This window comes from Excalfactoria chinensis, chromosome 1 (assembly GCF_039878825.1).
Source record: "Excalfactoria chinensis isolate bCotChi1 chromosome 1, bCotChi1.hap2, whole genome shotgun sequence".
NCBI classification, from domain to species: Eukaryota; Metazoa; Chordata; class Aves; order Galliformes; family Phasianidae; genus Excalfactoria; species Excalfactoria chinensis.
The window spans coordinates 116,495,126-116,511,383 of NC_092825.1; the positions used below are offsets into that span (position 1 = coordinate 116,495,126).

The 16,258-nt window shown below is 38.8% G+C and overlaps 1 protein-coding gene across 1 annotated transcript in view; it reads right to left on the reverse strand.

The window, feature by feature from the left end:
* The window catches only part of EGFL6 (EGF like domain multiple 6), a 37,584-nt gene that overhangs the window by 12,316 nt on the left and 9,010 nt on the right, over nucleotides 1-16,258 (reverse strand). The window contains exons 4-8 of the mRNA XM_072357511.1: nucleotides 14,494-14,613; nucleotides 12,259-12,378; nucleotides 9,178-9,312; nucleotides 8,064-8,186; nucleotides 501-830 (exon numbers count right to left, since the gene is read on the reverse strand). Coding sequence (XP_072213612.1) covers nucleotides 501-830; nucleotides 8,064-8,186; nucleotides 9,178-9,312; nucleotides 12,259-12,378; nucleotides 14,494-14,613 — 828 coding nt within the window. The remainder of the gene's footprint in view (nucleotides 1-500; nucleotides 831-8,063; nucleotides 8,187-9,177; nucleotides 9,313-12,258; nucleotides 12,379-14,493; nucleotides 14,614-16,258) is intronic.

Below are 16,258 nucleotides of genomic sequence, written 5' to 3' on the forward strand. Positions count from 1 at the left end.
GTGATTCACAACATTATTTTTCTGATAGAATGACACCAAAAAAAAAGTGGCACATATTGTATGTTTTGTATTATTTGAAACACAAAGACACCAAAGTGTATGTTCTTCCTATGAACAATACACACTATTTGAGTGATGAATATGTCTATCACAAATCAAAGCTAGTTCTTGTCTTAAGCATAATGAAACAGCAAAATATCCTGTTTTGTTGGAGTTTCTGTGAAGAAATGGGGAAAAGCTGTATGTAAGCTGCTGTGAAAGAACAGCTGGCAGAGTAGAATGCCTGCCAGGATGACACACTCTCTTCTGTCAACACTGACTGCAGACAGTTTCCTCTAAAAGGCAGATTTGCTAGTTTTAATCCCACAGTAGGTATACTAGATTGATATTCAGTTTCTACAAGTAAATTAAGATAGAACAGCTATAATGTCTGGTGACTGTTTTGTTCATGTTTATATATATACTTAAACTGAAACTAGCATAAACATTGAGAAACTTACAGAAGACATCTCCTCTCAGGCTTTGCTCATGGTCAATCTGATTTTCATAATCTTCCTTCTCTTCCTCACTTGTGTCATCAACTTCCTCTCCTATGGAAACTTCAGTTTTTTTCTCTCCCACAGTGTAACTCCCACCAAGATCAAAACCGCCTTCATAGTCCAGTGACTGCAAGTAGGTCTTAGAAGCTGGTGTCATGGCTGCTTCTGGGATCACATTCTTGATTGCTTTATGCTTTGTCACACTGCTTTTATGTGCAAGAAGTTTCTTAATTGTGTCCTTAGCTGTTCCGGGGATTCTTGGAATTTCCTTCACTGATTTTTCAGGGACAGCTAGAAACCAGAAGAAAATAGTAAATATTCACGTAATGAATCATTCAGCAAAAATGTTTATAAATGCTCTTGATAATACCCAGAGACTCATACACCTAAATTCTCTACCACGAGACATAAGTTCACCTCTATACTGTACAATGTATGCCTTTACCTCTGCTGTACAGACAGCTTTCTGATTTAGAATTGAAGAAGCACAAAATGGTATGGTTTGGAAAAGAGCTTTAAAGACCATTTAATTCTAGTTCCTCTGATCCATTAGACTGGGTTGCTCATAGCCCCATCCAACCTGGCCTTGAGTGCCTCCAGGGATGGGGCATCCGCAGATTCCCTGGGCAGCTGTGCCAGAACCTCACCGCTCTCCTAGTAAAGAATTTATCGTGAGCTATAGTGAAAACACAAAACTGACCCTCTCTTACAACCTCATTTGGCCTCTTGAGTAACATAGGCCACACAGCTCCTTGTATTCAACATTTATACACAAGAGCTTGGAGGAAAATATAACTTCCATCATTTTGTGGACTACTAAAAATTGTCCACAATGTGATTCCCTACAAAACAAATGTCAGCCCACTAGTGGTGAGAATTTTCCTTAGATATCTTTTGTGAACTCTGCCCTAACATCCCTTTCACTACAGGCTGAATAACACTGAAATAAAGCATATTTTGAGGGGACATATATCAAGCCAATACATCATATTTCATTTAGTTCTAAAGGATAAAACACTAAAACTTCAGAGAGGTACCCAAGAAGTCCAAAGTATTATCTTGAAATTTCAAGTTGGACTAGAACGTAAAGTTTCCTAAGATTTTAACTATTTTATGATTCCTCTTGATTGACAAGTACTAAAAGGATATCCAGCCTTGTGGTAGCTTGAAACTTCTGATCCTGCTCAGAAACACATGGGTCAGAACCGAAAAACTTAGAGTGGAGTAAAAGTCAACTAAGATTGTTCGAATCTGTAAAACAAAAGACATAAATCTGAATGTGTGGGTTTTCCCCATTTTTTGGTCCATAATTGAGCATAATGAAATCAAATATCGTCTACAACCAGACAGAAAACTTCAAAACACTTAGCGATAAGAGGATATTTTTCTATTTACTTAGCAGCCATGATTTTCACATTATGCTTTTCTTCTCAACATACTGTGTCTCAAGACAAAAGCCTTTTGTTTCTTTTCAAATTCAATTATTCTCTTTACAATCATCAAACTATACTGGGATGCTTGAATGAGGGACTATTTTTAATAGAAACCCATTTGAAGATACAATTCCATTGATGCAGGGAGCCAGAATTCATTTTCCAGCAGCAATGAAACCCAGAAGCAGTGCAAAGGGCTCCTTTTGGGTGGTCCCGTGTGGAGCCAGGAGTTTCACTCAATGATCATTGTGGGTCTCTTCCAGCTTGGGATAATCTATGATTCACTGTTACTTTTTTCTGTATGTTTCTTTTCACACAAGTAAAGAGGAAAGAAGAGAAAACACCACTTAATGAAACAAAGCTGTAGTCTAGTAGGAAAAGAGGAAAAATCCCAGAACTGATATGAATTCCCAGATAATATAACCCTAATCAAAGTGAATTGGTCAGATTTTATTTAAAGCAATTGGTAGCTACATTTTCTACTCAGTATGCCAGTACAATCAGACTCTTGGTTAATTCACTGGATCATTCGGATTTTCTGAGATTCTCTGAGACTGCAGTTGGAGGCATAAAATAAATGACTGTCAATAAAACATGAAATAAATAAAAACTGAACATTTTGTTTTTCTTGTCCTTTGAATAAAACTCGTAGCCTTGCTTGCCAGACAGTTGCAAGTTGACTCTACCAATACTTCACTAAGTGAGCCCTTGGAGGTTCTCAAGGTTATATGCAATTTAACTGCTGTGGTTTTCTGAGCCTAACCTCAGAACACAGCAATAAAAATTATCAGGAAGAACTCATTCCAAACTAATTTCCTCTTGACAATCAGTAACAAGAAACTGCAGGCTGTTGATAAACAGGCTATGGAAGTTTTCACGCCAGGCTGACTGCTTGGCAACCTGAACATCTGCCTTCAGTTCCTACTTTGAACTCTTCCCAGTGAAATGAAAAATTCTTACAGCTTAACATAATAATCTCTGTGATGTCAGAAAAGCAATCTTCTTGTATGTGCAAAACTAAGCAGTGTAGAAAATCAACTGACAGGTGTGACAAAATATAGGGATGAAAGTGTATAATCCCCACACGCTTTCAGTCTTGTTTGGTGGAAATAACAAAATCTCCATGTTCGTATTTTATATCCTGGACAATGAGGGACCAGACACCAATCATAGTTCAGGATATATTATGAGTATCCTTCTAATCTGTATTCAGCTAAAGAATAGACTGTGGTGTGGATTTAAGGCTTTTTATGTCTATCCATAAATTGCAGTAAGAACAAAACAGTCTAGGGATAGGATACCTAAAACTCAGTCTGTCCTGCAGAAACCACAGTCCGTGTATTTGTATGAATACAAGCATTGCTGAGATACCACAGCTGAGGCAGAAGTATCTCAGGATCCTTTGTGCCACTGCTTTTACATAAATAGACAGGTATTTCTCACACACATTTGTGCATTTATGCATCTCTGTGACTACACAGAGGCTTTTAGAAACTGAAAAGAAATGTGATGCATTTCATCCCAGCTCCTCTTTATGCACCTTCTGATGGGAAGAAAGCAGATCGAGACCTCCTGTCTATAAATACAGACTGTATGAAAAATATCTCAGCTTCCAAAGGTGTTTTATTTCTTTGAATCAATAGGAATTACAGTAAGAGGTGGAAAAACAAAGGCAAATGGTGGCTGAGGACTAGAAATAAATCTAACATCTATTGCTGTGTAGGACTATAAGACCATAGACAGATAGTATAAGATGTCTAATGACTAAGTCGTGAAAGCTGAGTTGGAAAAAATATAGAGAACAGATGCCCACCTCCTGTCTCTATGCTGTACTGTGTGAAGGGAAATGCTCTGGGGATGGTACAGGAGAAGGTCAGGCAGTAATCTGTTTTCCTCACACGTGCCTTGTGACTGCAGCTGATGTTGAGAAGGGCTCTGAGTGCAGGAGGGTTGCAACAGGAGATGGCTTACTCTGCCCACACAGACACTGCACTGCTTTCACCTTGCACCTAGCAACAGATTTGAAGACCTAGTAAGTGATAAGCCTGGAGACTGCCTTACAAGTTCTTTTGTAGCCGCCTCTGTAGCTTCTGTGTACAAAAGTGGGAGAGGGGATGAGTGATACAGACAACCATATAGGGCATCTGGAGGGACTGCGGATGTGATTACAGATTAAATCAACAGTTTCAGAATTTAATCTAAAAAGTTCTAGAGCTTGTAGTGAAGGATATATCTTTCAGAGAAACCCAAGACATTCTTAATATATATAGTTTAATAGAGAGATTCTAGACTATTATGGTCTTCTAAGCATCATCATCTTAAGTATTACACGTCAAGGGATGACAGCAGCATTTGAGTCCATATTTAATTGAATCAAAAGGGCCTGACAAGTAAAATGACTAGAAGGGCTTTTCAAACTTTGAAACTGCACAATTCTAACCCAAACTTTTCTCAGAACTGGCAAGTTAACAGGAAAACAGAATCATAAATGGGTTTTAGAGTTTACCCTGAGAACAAAACTGGAACCTGAGTAATATGAAAGGGACAAAGAGAGTCACTGTGGCTTTGTAGTGCCATTTAGATATCTAGCAAAGCAAAGCATAACAAAGAACAGAAACCTCTGTCTGCAGCAGGGCATTAAAAGGAGTGCCATTGTTAATGTTTTAAGAGCAGTGCCTGAAGGGTGAAGGCTTTCAGCTAGTTCTGCATTTTCCTGTTATTTTGCAGCTTCCTATAAGAAAAGTGAATTAAAAATAGGTTCATGTTTCCCCAGGAATCTTAATTGCTTATGGAACCTTCTGGGACCCTATTCTTAAATAAAAGCTGGAATACACATTGAAGCATATGGTGAGGGAAATGTGGTTTTTCAATTCACAATAGGAAATCAGGAAGCATATGAACCTGAGAAAAGCAACAGATTGCAGCAAGATAGAGGCCAAATGTGGAAATGGCTAGGATCCTTTTAGGAAGCATTGGAAAGTCTGCACTTCTATAAATTCTCAAATGAAACGTCTGCTTGAGACAGTTCAGAAATAGCGTCCAACATTTCACATCTATCTGAACACTGAATGCATAAAAGGATGCCTGAACAACCTCAGGTCACATTCAGACTAGCAGCGCTGATTGCAGCCTGATGTCTCAGCAGCTTTCTGCTGAGTTAGCATGTTGATATATAAATTGCATAAATACCCCCCACCTTCTGTACAAAGATGAATCTGACATCATCTCACTTATTACATTATCCGGTAACGATTCTCACACATCCTGATATGGTCATAGACATTTCATTATAAAAAGTGTGCTTAGTTCCTCTCATGTCATAGCCTGAAAACTAAGCTATATATTAAAATGTTTTTCATTTGTTATAAAATGTTAACGCTGCTGCCATGGTAACCGGTTCCTTATGTACTTCAGACAATTGCTATGAAAAACTAATGGTTCCTTGTAGAAATGAGACTGTGAACCCATGGGAATAATTATACACAGAACTGAGGGCATATTTGAGAAGCCCTTCTTTTATGTGCAGCAGAACCCCAGGCACATCTGCTGGGAGCTGGAATTGGCTGCAGAAGCTGTAGTCTCCATCACAGCCTCGATCCCCCACATTTTGAGGACAGTGTTTTCAGTCTATCAAACCCAGCAGCAAAACCTCCTCTAACTTCAGTGAAGACAAAGATTTTCCACAACTGTTTTATAACATGGAGAAAACTTCTCATTTCAGTGTAGAATTCTGTATCTGATTGGTGTTTTTGTCACTATTTGAACAAACATTTGCCCCAATAAAACTGATCTTGCCCCTCTCTGTTTCACTGCTCACTTTTTTTTTCTAATATAAATGAACCATTGAAATGTCCAAAATCAACTCAACTGCTCCCTCAGAGAACGGCAGTGTTTTTGTGGGAACTACCACCTGAGAATCCAGTCTCCTTTTAGCATTGCTGCTTTTCACGTGTATGAAAAGCATACCACTGACTTCACTCTATTGCTGTATTCTTCTTTGTAGTTGGTCCCTTGCTTTTTGACTTTCTGCCAATGGCTCTGATTTCTCATTGCTGTCTTATTCCTCTATCCTTTCCTGTGTTACATTCATTTTCTATTTAGCGTGTCCTAAGTTCACAAATGCAATGCCTTTTCCTCTTCTAAACAACAAATGGATACAGTAATGGGAAATAGGACATGAAGAAGTGTGTAGAGAGTGAAAAATTTAATAGAAATGCCAGTGAAAAAAATGGAATACTCCATCTTCAGCATTTTTTTTTAAATAGAGCCAGACACTAAAAACTGTGTGATAGCCTTTCCACAAGCAAAATATTTCCTTTGTTCACATTTAAGCAAGCATTCCTCTTGCACTGTTTCTGCTTGAGGAAATAATAACTAGGAGATTTTCCTTTGAAATTTTCAGCTTCCCATTAAAAACAAAAAAGCAGAATAATGCAAGCCCTTTTGCCCAGAGATATATTTGCTCAACATTTATTGATGATGCAATTTGTTTTAAAAGAACCAAATCAAGATGTGTATTATCAACTAGTCATGATATTCACCCAGGTCTCAAGCCTCATCGTGTCTTTCTTTTGTAGTAGTCAGTTGCAGTGATAAATCACAAGGGATGTAGTCTGGCAAGCAAACTGGCACGTAACTGGAATTTGAGAGTGGCAAACCTTCCAAACAGCTTTGCTGAGGTCCAAGTTAAGCCTTTCAGTAACACACAGTGTAACACACACTCAGATCTTAGATTAATTTTGAGTTTTAAAAGTTGTATTTGCATAACTCTAAAGAAAATGTGGAACATTTAATGACTGCATTAGGGTTGCACCAAGGCATGACTGCTAGGAGGCATTGTAACAAAACCATGAAGAATAAACAGCTAAAACTTTTACGCCAGCAAGAACGCAATGTGTTCCTGGAGTATACCACAGGAGAAAACACATACATACATTCACATACTTATGCAGCATATATCTTATATATATACACATACGTATGTATGCATGTAAACAGTTTTAGCAAAGCACTACCAAATTCTTAATCTATCCAAAAAAACAAAACAAAACAAAACAAAACAAAAACAAACAAACAAAAAAACAAAACACAAACAAACAAACCAAAAACAAAAACAAAAAACCACCCCAAAATCTATGCCAAATACATTCTTACAGAAGTATATTAAAAAAAGAGGTAAAATAACTCAGATCTGAGAGCTGAAGGATACAAACACCTTTGGAGTCAGAACCATTGATTTCAAACCAATGCCAATACAGAGAGAGGGTATTTAAAATTAAATGCAGAAAGGATTAGGATCGATAAACTCTCATGCAGATAAAGTGTATTCCAAATGCTGCAAGTGTCAACACTGATGTAATACTGGAGGTTTCTACTACCATTATGATGAGAATTGGAACATGAATAATGCAGAGACTAACAGGACACCAGAGTTCATGGATAGTAATAATACATATCTGATCATGGATTACTTGGGGGTGAAAAAAAAGGAAGAAGAGATTTATATATTATATAGATTTCATTAAGCAAAGATACTAAGTAAAAAGATTCATTTAAACATAAAAGGCAGCCTTTTCCATCTTTCTTCTTGAAGGGTCACAAGCAGTTAGAAACAGACAATGACATCTTTAAAGGAAGTCTTTAATATTCATTAGGAAGAGGCGAAATTTTAAGCGAAAATTATTTAGCACACAAGTCATGGCTTTCTTCCTTTCTCTCACTTCATTTCTAAGTTACCTTGAATCTCTTCTGGAAGGAATTTAGCAGCCCTCCAAGAAGCTAGCTGTGAAAATTTAAATCAATAGTTAATGTTTAAAGCTATTTTCCCCGTTTCTTTAGGGACAACCCTCTTCTCTGTTCTACTTGAGATTTCAAGTGATACTATGGGGATTCATGGGCAAAGTTTATTTGAGCTAATAATACTTGTACTAACTAGACAATGACATATAATGAATATATGATTTCATGGAGAGGTTTGCTTTGGTGCTATTACAGCACTTTTCAGCATGGTCTTTCCTAGAAAACTCCTTGTAACTATAAATTACTGCAGAAAAAGAAGATAGAACTGTTTCTGGCATCCAGAGGTACTCACCAGCACAATCAAATCCATTTCCTCGGTAGCCCTGATTACATTTGCATTTGAAGGATCCCTCTGTGTTGAGGCACTCTGCGTGGAGGTTACACCTGTGTGCGGTTGTAACACATTCATTTACATCTAGGGAAAGACAGGAGTGCCTTAGTGAAAACTCTGCTGACACTCAAGCTTCATGACAGCCTGCTTGTAGCTGTACTGTAAGCACTAGAGTTACTAGTGCTAAGATGGTCCAGAGGCCATCGAAGGCAGAAGAATTAACACTAACAGAAAATGCTTAGTTTCAGCTCCAGTCGTACAGTTATAGGCTTATGCAAAGCATCCCAGTAGAGGCAAAGTGAATGCTGCTGTATTTTGAATTAGAACAGGATTCCAACTGTAGGTTGTACACTGTATTCTGTTAATAAAATGCACCACAAAATGTGCAATATCAATGAAAATAATTCACCCATTCATTCACTTTAGAAATGAAATTGAAACTAACAATGGACAGGCCAAGATCTTGTAATCTTCTCTCTCCCTCTAATGTTTGAGGCATACATATGATGCTGCATGAAAAAGATACAATTCGAGTTTCAGTAGAAAATACTATGTTTAGCTGACAACAAGAGGTACAAACACAAAGAGTAACTGACTTTGTTCTCCTTTATCACTATTTTGCTACATCACAAACATGTTTCTGACTTCTCCCATATGAGGGAGTCAAGTCATTGTACAAACATTTGCACCATTAGCATTTTACCCAGATTGCCTCATTTTTAGCAACTGATTGATTCCAGGCATAACGTAGGTCAAGTAAACCAGCACTTTCTTGGAGTTTGTCAATTGTTGTTAACAAACAACACTCTTTTGTACGTCATTTGCAAGGGCTTAAAGATGACTTAGTACAAGGAGGAAATGTAATTTGCAAGTACCAGTGATCAGGTTTTTAATAAAGCTACAGAGAAAGCCAAGGCAAAAACTCCAAGAGTCATAAAAACTGTTCTTAGCGACATTACTAAGGTAGCATTTCTAGACTTGGCCAATATACAACAGATAATGACAGGAAAGTTGCATTTATGTGGGAACGAAAGAAATGAAAATGGAAAAATAAATTTCACTTCCTAAATCTTACCTACACAGTCAAAATGGCCACTGATGTATTTCAGTTCATAACCAAGCTGGCACTTGCAGTAGTAGCTTCCAAATGTGTTGACACACCTGCGATTGAAAGAGCAGACAGCTCTGCCAGTGGAGCATTCATCAATATCTAGAGCAGGAACAGGGATGCTGGTCAGATCCAAGAGAAATTAAAATGGTCAAGCAGGAAGTAGTTGGGATTTGCACAGCTATGCTTTGGTCATGGTTATCACACAGTGTTCAATAAATAAGTCCTATAATGAATACACTTGTGAATGGCTTTTGCATGTCTAAATATGAATGAAACAGCAAAATGTCCACTAACTTAATGAAAGATTTTGGGACCTGACATGGCAAAAGCCATGCTGTCTGTAAGGGCTCTCCACTGATGCCATAAGGTCACAAAATAGGACAAGGACTCCAGAAATTCCACAGTTTCTCTGAGAAAGGAAACATCAGATAATAGTTCAAGAGAAAGCCTCCGAAACAAGAAACAGAGCAGCAAGGAGAAGAAACAGCAGGTCTTTCTGCTGAATCTATGCACCTTCCCTGCTGGGCTAAGTCAAGGCAGAGACTACAGACTGCAAGTGTTCTGCCCGGCAAGTTAGGTAACAGTGGCAGATGTTTTGTAGAGACAAGGCAGCTTGGCATGGGTGGAAATGAAGAAAACTATTAAACAGTCACTGTAATTAAATGTTATCAATTTAATTCAGGAATAATGCTGCTTCTTAGGAGGATTAAGCTCAGAAAAATAGCCAGGGATCTTCAACCTTCACCTGTTTATAACATTTCTATAACTAACCCTCAAGTATTAAGAATATCTTAGAACCTTTTACACATCTAGTATGCTATACAGCAGGAAGTTGCTCTCTCATTTCAGAGATGGAGAACAGGTGATAGAAAAGAGTGACCTAACACAAGTTGTATAGGAAGAAGGGGTATGGTATTTCTAACCACTGGATATACCTTTTTGAGTGTTATACCTTCTATCAGTATGTACCAGCATTCCTCCAAATCCATTTGGGCAAGCAAGATAAATGCAAATAGACTCAATACAAGAGAATAAAAATAACTGCCTGAATAACTCAGGAACACAACCACTTATCTTCTTGATTCTATTTAATAGCATATGTCAACAGCGTTCACCTTCAAGTAGTTCTTAAACAATTCAAACAAAAATTAACTTGCTTGCTGGTAGTCTGAGAGCCTTACTGATTCTACAAAGCTGAATATTTCCAACTACAAATTCATTTCATTTGAAAGAGAGAAATAATGTTCTCATATTAGAGTGTTTTCAGTTTAGAAATTAAGCAAAGTATCCATATGGGCTTACTCTATAGTTCCTAAAAATGAAAAGAATAGCCTCATGCTATATGACATTCAGACCTGACTTGATACTACAGCTGTACATCAAGGAGAATATTTCATATAGTTACCTGTCATTGGATGTAACACTGCCTCTTGGATGATTCATTAATTTGTTTTTTGAAATGTTAAGCATGACATTGTTTTGGCCATTAGAGCTGAAACTCCTTTCTATATCTGACACGTCAAACTTCTCATTTAAAACATTCTTTAGTGTGGAGATACCATTCAACCAGTAAGTGCTGGTAAGCAGCATCTGACAGACATGGAGCTGCTACTGTTATTCCTCCTGTCCAAGCCACCCTTTATAACCTGAAGGACTTGTATAATTGTTAGAGAGATACCATAATGCAATGTGAAATCAGGTATGTTGTTAAAGACATTGTAGCAAACAGAACTCATTGTAAAAGCTTGTTTCTATTTCGAGCAACTATGGGAATTGAAACATTTCCTAGCTGCAATTTTCAATCTTCTACTAAATTTGAAACAATTCAGCAGAGAGCATCCAATCTGAAAAATAAATGCTTCCATAGCCTTCCAGGTTTGTTTGTGATGACCAGCAACAGCAGTATTTCAGCTTTGGAAATGTTTCTGTGCTGCTTCTGCATATTCTGAGAGGTCTCGCTCACCTGAACCAGCCTCATCACAGACCTCCACCTAATCACAGACTGAGGAGTCCCATTTCAGCTCACTTCTGGGCCTTGAGTTCACATCCAAAATGTGCTGCAGTCATGCCCATTTTCAGTCCTGTCCCTGCTTGGACCTCAAGGCTACTCTGTTGGTAGCTTTTCTGCAGATACATCTCCAGGATGGACCCCCTGGATGTTTCAGCTTTATGTCCCATCTTGTCTTCCACCTGTTGACCAAACTCTTCGGACAGACACTGGACCTGATTTATCACCTGACTTTGTCACTTGCCCTGTTATCAGCACTGGTCAGACAGTGTGATCAGATGCTGTGGGAGAGCACACTGGTCATTGCAGACATAGCACTGCTAGTGGTGGGGTCACCTATGGCTCCCAGCTCAACCCTTCAGGGAAAAAGCCTGCTACTGCTGCTCCCTGACATGCACTTCTCTGCCTCATCTTCTCCACCTTGGGGTGGTCCCTGCTTTGGAGGGTTAATTTCATGTCCACTGACATTTTAACACTAGCTTAGCTTCAGTATTAAAATGGGTACAATTTCAACACAGGATTGCAATGCCGAAGTCCTGACTTATCAGATAGCAATGTAAAACTGTTGTCACTAAACCGTACCAAGTGGTAGGAAGCAATGCTACCTTATCACAGGAGATCCCTAGGTAAAATGATGTCAAGGCTTCTGTAGAAAAATAGAGAAGTTTCTATTGTGGGTCACCACAATACAGAAAAATACATCCCAACATGACTCCCAAACCTTATAATGCATTATGTCATTGGGACAGCCTCCTATATTGCATGTAGCCATTTCAGAGAAACGGAGAATCTCTTAATGACTACAGTGTATGTCAAAACATTTAATTATTAAATGTGGATGGAACTAGCCCAAAGAATTATATTGCCAATATGAGAAGAATTATTATTAAAAAAGCATGCAAACTTTGCCTCACACTGTAAGTAACAAGCAGAATTAGTAAAGTTACTGAGGAGGGTAAATACTCATTACTCCCCAAAAACTCAAGAGTTTGGAGATCCAACAGAAAAGAAGCTGAGAGTGAGCTCTTTAACCATACCAACACACGTCTTTCCATTTGGTCCCAAACGGAGGCCAGCTGATGGACAAAGACACTGTACCTCCTCTTTGACTTCCTCACATCCGTACTGGCAATTTGCAGCAGCACATGTCCTAGAGCCTGAAAACAGGTTTTAAAATAACAAAGAGAACAAAAATCTAGGCTGGTAACATACACTTCATTATTAATTTAGATCTGAATGAGTGTAGAAAAATAATTAATTAGAACAACAAAATCCCATTCATCATTAGTCACGCTGTTTATACATTAACATATTAACAATGAAACTCACGAGACAGATCTTAAATTCTCTCTTCCCTTCATTTTATTCTTTCCCTGTCTGCTCTTATTCCTCATTTTTTCTCCGTTACCTGTTCTGACTTGCTACGATCTTTTAGATACAGACAGAACTGCTCAAACTAGGAAAAAGGCTTTTTACATTTTTCATCACTTCAGTTTTTTATCATTCAGTACAGAAGATAAATGCTTTTATTTCTTAACATTTAACGTTCCTAAAATTACTTAAAAATTACTTAGCCTGATGGACTTTGAAAGTGCAAGTTATTTTGATCCTTTACAGAACAGATACTTGAATCTGAAGAGGCACTAGCCAGTACACAAGTCTTGTTTGTCTGAGATTGGCTAGGAAATGATTTTGATTAGCCTTTAAACAGAAAAATGAGTTTAGATCTTGTTTGAGAGAGTGTTATGAGAGGCTAGAAAAGCAGACCAAATGTAGTAAGTATATAAGGAGATTAAGTCTAAAATCCTGAAAATACCCTGCATGCATTAGTACTAAGATGCCAAGGAGAGAAGTAGCATTTGGAAGTGTTTACTAGAAGAGTTGGAGATTTATGCCAAGGTATTTTTTTCCATTACTTCACTTTTACTGCATCCAGGGAAACACAAGTTTATATAGCTTCTTTCTAACTAGAAGGCCTGGAGCAGTTGTCAAGTTATCTGAGACAAAAGCAATTGCCAGACCTTGAGTACTGGCTCATCACTTAAGTAGAAAACGATACTAATTCTATTTCAAGATGCAACTTGTCCATTGGTAGAGGAGCAAGAAGATTCAGAATGTGTGTAACGAAGTGTATAGAAAAGCCATTGATGTGTGCAGGTGCACTTATAGCTACAGCAAAATTATATTAATACAATGCATATTCTGTTGCTGTTAATATTATTTTTCTTAGGCTGGTTTGTTTAGGCTCTGCATATAAGTGATAAAACCAGGAGATCTGGCTTTTCTGTCTGCCACAGACCTGCAGGACCCTGCAGTCCTGCATTTGCCAAGGCTGCATATTTTTCTAGCTATCTCAAGACTGACAGCAAACTCACCAGATGGACACTCTGGTGAAAAAAATGCAGTTTGTAGATCAAATCTTTGCAGAGTTTAGGGTTGTCTCTCTTAGCCATAGGAATGGTTGTGCAACAACTAATGCAGCCAGGTTGCTTGAGGACAGATCTCTCAAACAGGATGTTCAGTTGCTGAGATCCACTTGCTTTCTTGTCTCACTGATGCATCTGCTTCAGCCCAGCAGACTCTAAAATGGCCTGTCCCCATACTACCTTGAGCTTTGTGAAATTCAAAGCAAAACTATCTGTATGAAGCAGTTTTGCTAAGGGGAAAAAGAAAGTATTTTCCAGAAACAAAACACCACCACTGAAAAATAAGAAGACTGAAAATCAGGCTGGCTGAGAAAGCAGAATACTCTCTCATCCACCAATAAAATAGGCAGAAACACAGCTCAGATAAGACTTAGCACAGCAAACAAATGTTAGCAAGATGCCAGCAGCAACTGTGGGAAGCATATCAGCACGCATAGAAAATAAATTAGTCAGGGTGTGCAGAAATTTAGTAACAGCATGAAGTTCAGCACAGTCAACTATACTCAGTATTGACGCACTGCTTGGATAGCTTCATTCATTCATTCAGTAGATGAAACAGCAGGGCTGTGCATCAAGCTTATATAATGTCTTTCATTTGAGGTAGCACTACCAAATATTTTTACTTCTAAAAGGACAAAAATTCCTCTGAACCCCAGAAATGCAGTTATGACCTAATTTATTTGGTCAAACTGAAAGCTTCTGTCAGCTGCTTACATTACCAAAATTGCTGAGGCAAAAATCCTATCCAAAATGATCTAAACTCTACTATCACAAAATGAAATGTTGCCGGAATCAAATATGATTAGGTGATCTTGGTGTGCCTACCCTGCCAGCTCTGTCACTTACTTGCACATGTTCCATCTGGCATAAGCATGTACCCGTTGAGACAATAGCACTTGTAGCTGCCATGTGTATTCATGCATCTGTGTTCACAGGGACGTGGTTTCAGTCCACATTCATTCAGATCTGCAAAAGTCATTGAAATGAAGTGAGTGCTGAGTATAAACAAGTATACGTTAATACGTATATGCTGACAATACTGCTTAATGCTTTTAATTCCCCACAGTAAAAGAGCCTAGATTGAGAATGAGCCAGACCTTTGCAAGATGAGAATGTAGCAAACCATCTGGCTGGAAGAATGCTTGGAAAACTATCACTTCTATATGGACTTCTACACATACACTTCTACACCTGAAAAACTAATGTAAACTCTGGCCACGTCTGGCAGTTCATTAGAAAGAGGTGAAAGGGTCAAGAGAAAATGCAGTTGATATATTTTCTGGGAGTTCTTCTTTCAGGCTTCTCTAATTCTAGCTGGAGACTTCAGCTCTCCAGATGTACCAGAAAGGCTAAAACATTAGACTAGTCTAAGAACTGCAAATCAACTTCAGATAAAGTGAAACAAAGAAGTTCCATGAGTTCCATGTTGGCAACGAGGTTTTCAGGGCAGGGATGTATAGTCAAGATGGAGCACAGTATATATAAAGAATCACGTGATGTGAAGAATAGAAGTACAAGAAATCTCAGTTTCTCAAAACGCAGAGAATAAAAGCATCCCAACACCTTTTCGCAATGTGCAATTTAAAAGACTCTGCAAGAAGCTAAGTTGATTTCAAACTCCCATCTTCCACAGGGAGAAAAACAGAATCCCAACAAGTTCAATTTATGTGCTACTTGTCCTACAACAAAGGAACAACATCTGTGCTTGTGACTTCTGCAAATTCACAACTTTGTCTCTAATATTTTGGAACATGGTTTGCAACCTGACTGAAGTTATTAACCAAGGCTACCTCTGCCTGTACCTTAAGCATCTCTGGGTATTCCTGACTACTGGGACATGAACACCTCCTAGGATGTAACAGATGAAATACCCCTGAGGCATTTCTAGCCTGTGCCAGCCATCACTTTCCTAAACATTTCCTGGCTATGAAGATAGGACAGCCCAGGGAGCTAACAGGCAATTTGCATGTGTAGGTCTATACATTACTTTCACAAAGCTTCAGACTCTGAACCTACTGCAAGTGCAGTAGTACTGCAAGCGCGGTTGATGCAATAGAAGGGAGGGAACGCCATCCAGAGGGACCTGGACATGCTTGAGAAGTAAGCACACAACAATCTGATGACCAAGTGCAAGGCAGTGTACCTGGGTTGAGGCAATCCCCAACAGGAGTACAGACTGGGACAAGAACACAGCGAGAGAAGCCTTGCAGAGAAGGACCTGGGGGTCCTGATAGATGAAAAGCGGGATGTGAGCCAGCAGTGTGCTCTTGCAGCCTGAAAGGCCAACAGCATCCTGGACTGCAACAAAAGCATGGGTGGCAGCAGGGAGCAGGAGGGTATTGTACCTCTCTGCTCTGCCATTGTGAGGCCCCATCTGCAGTTCTCTGTCCAGATCTGGGGTCCCCAAAACAGGAAAGATGAAAAGCTTTTGGAACAAGTCCAGAGGAGGGCCATGAAGATGCTCAGAGGGCTGGAGCACCTCTCTTATGAAGAAAGGTCGAGTGAGATGGGCTTGTTCAGCCTGGAGAAGAGAAGGCTCTGGGGAGAACTCATTCTGGCCTTCCAGTACATGAGGGAAGCTTATAAACAGGAAGGGAACTGACTTTTTATG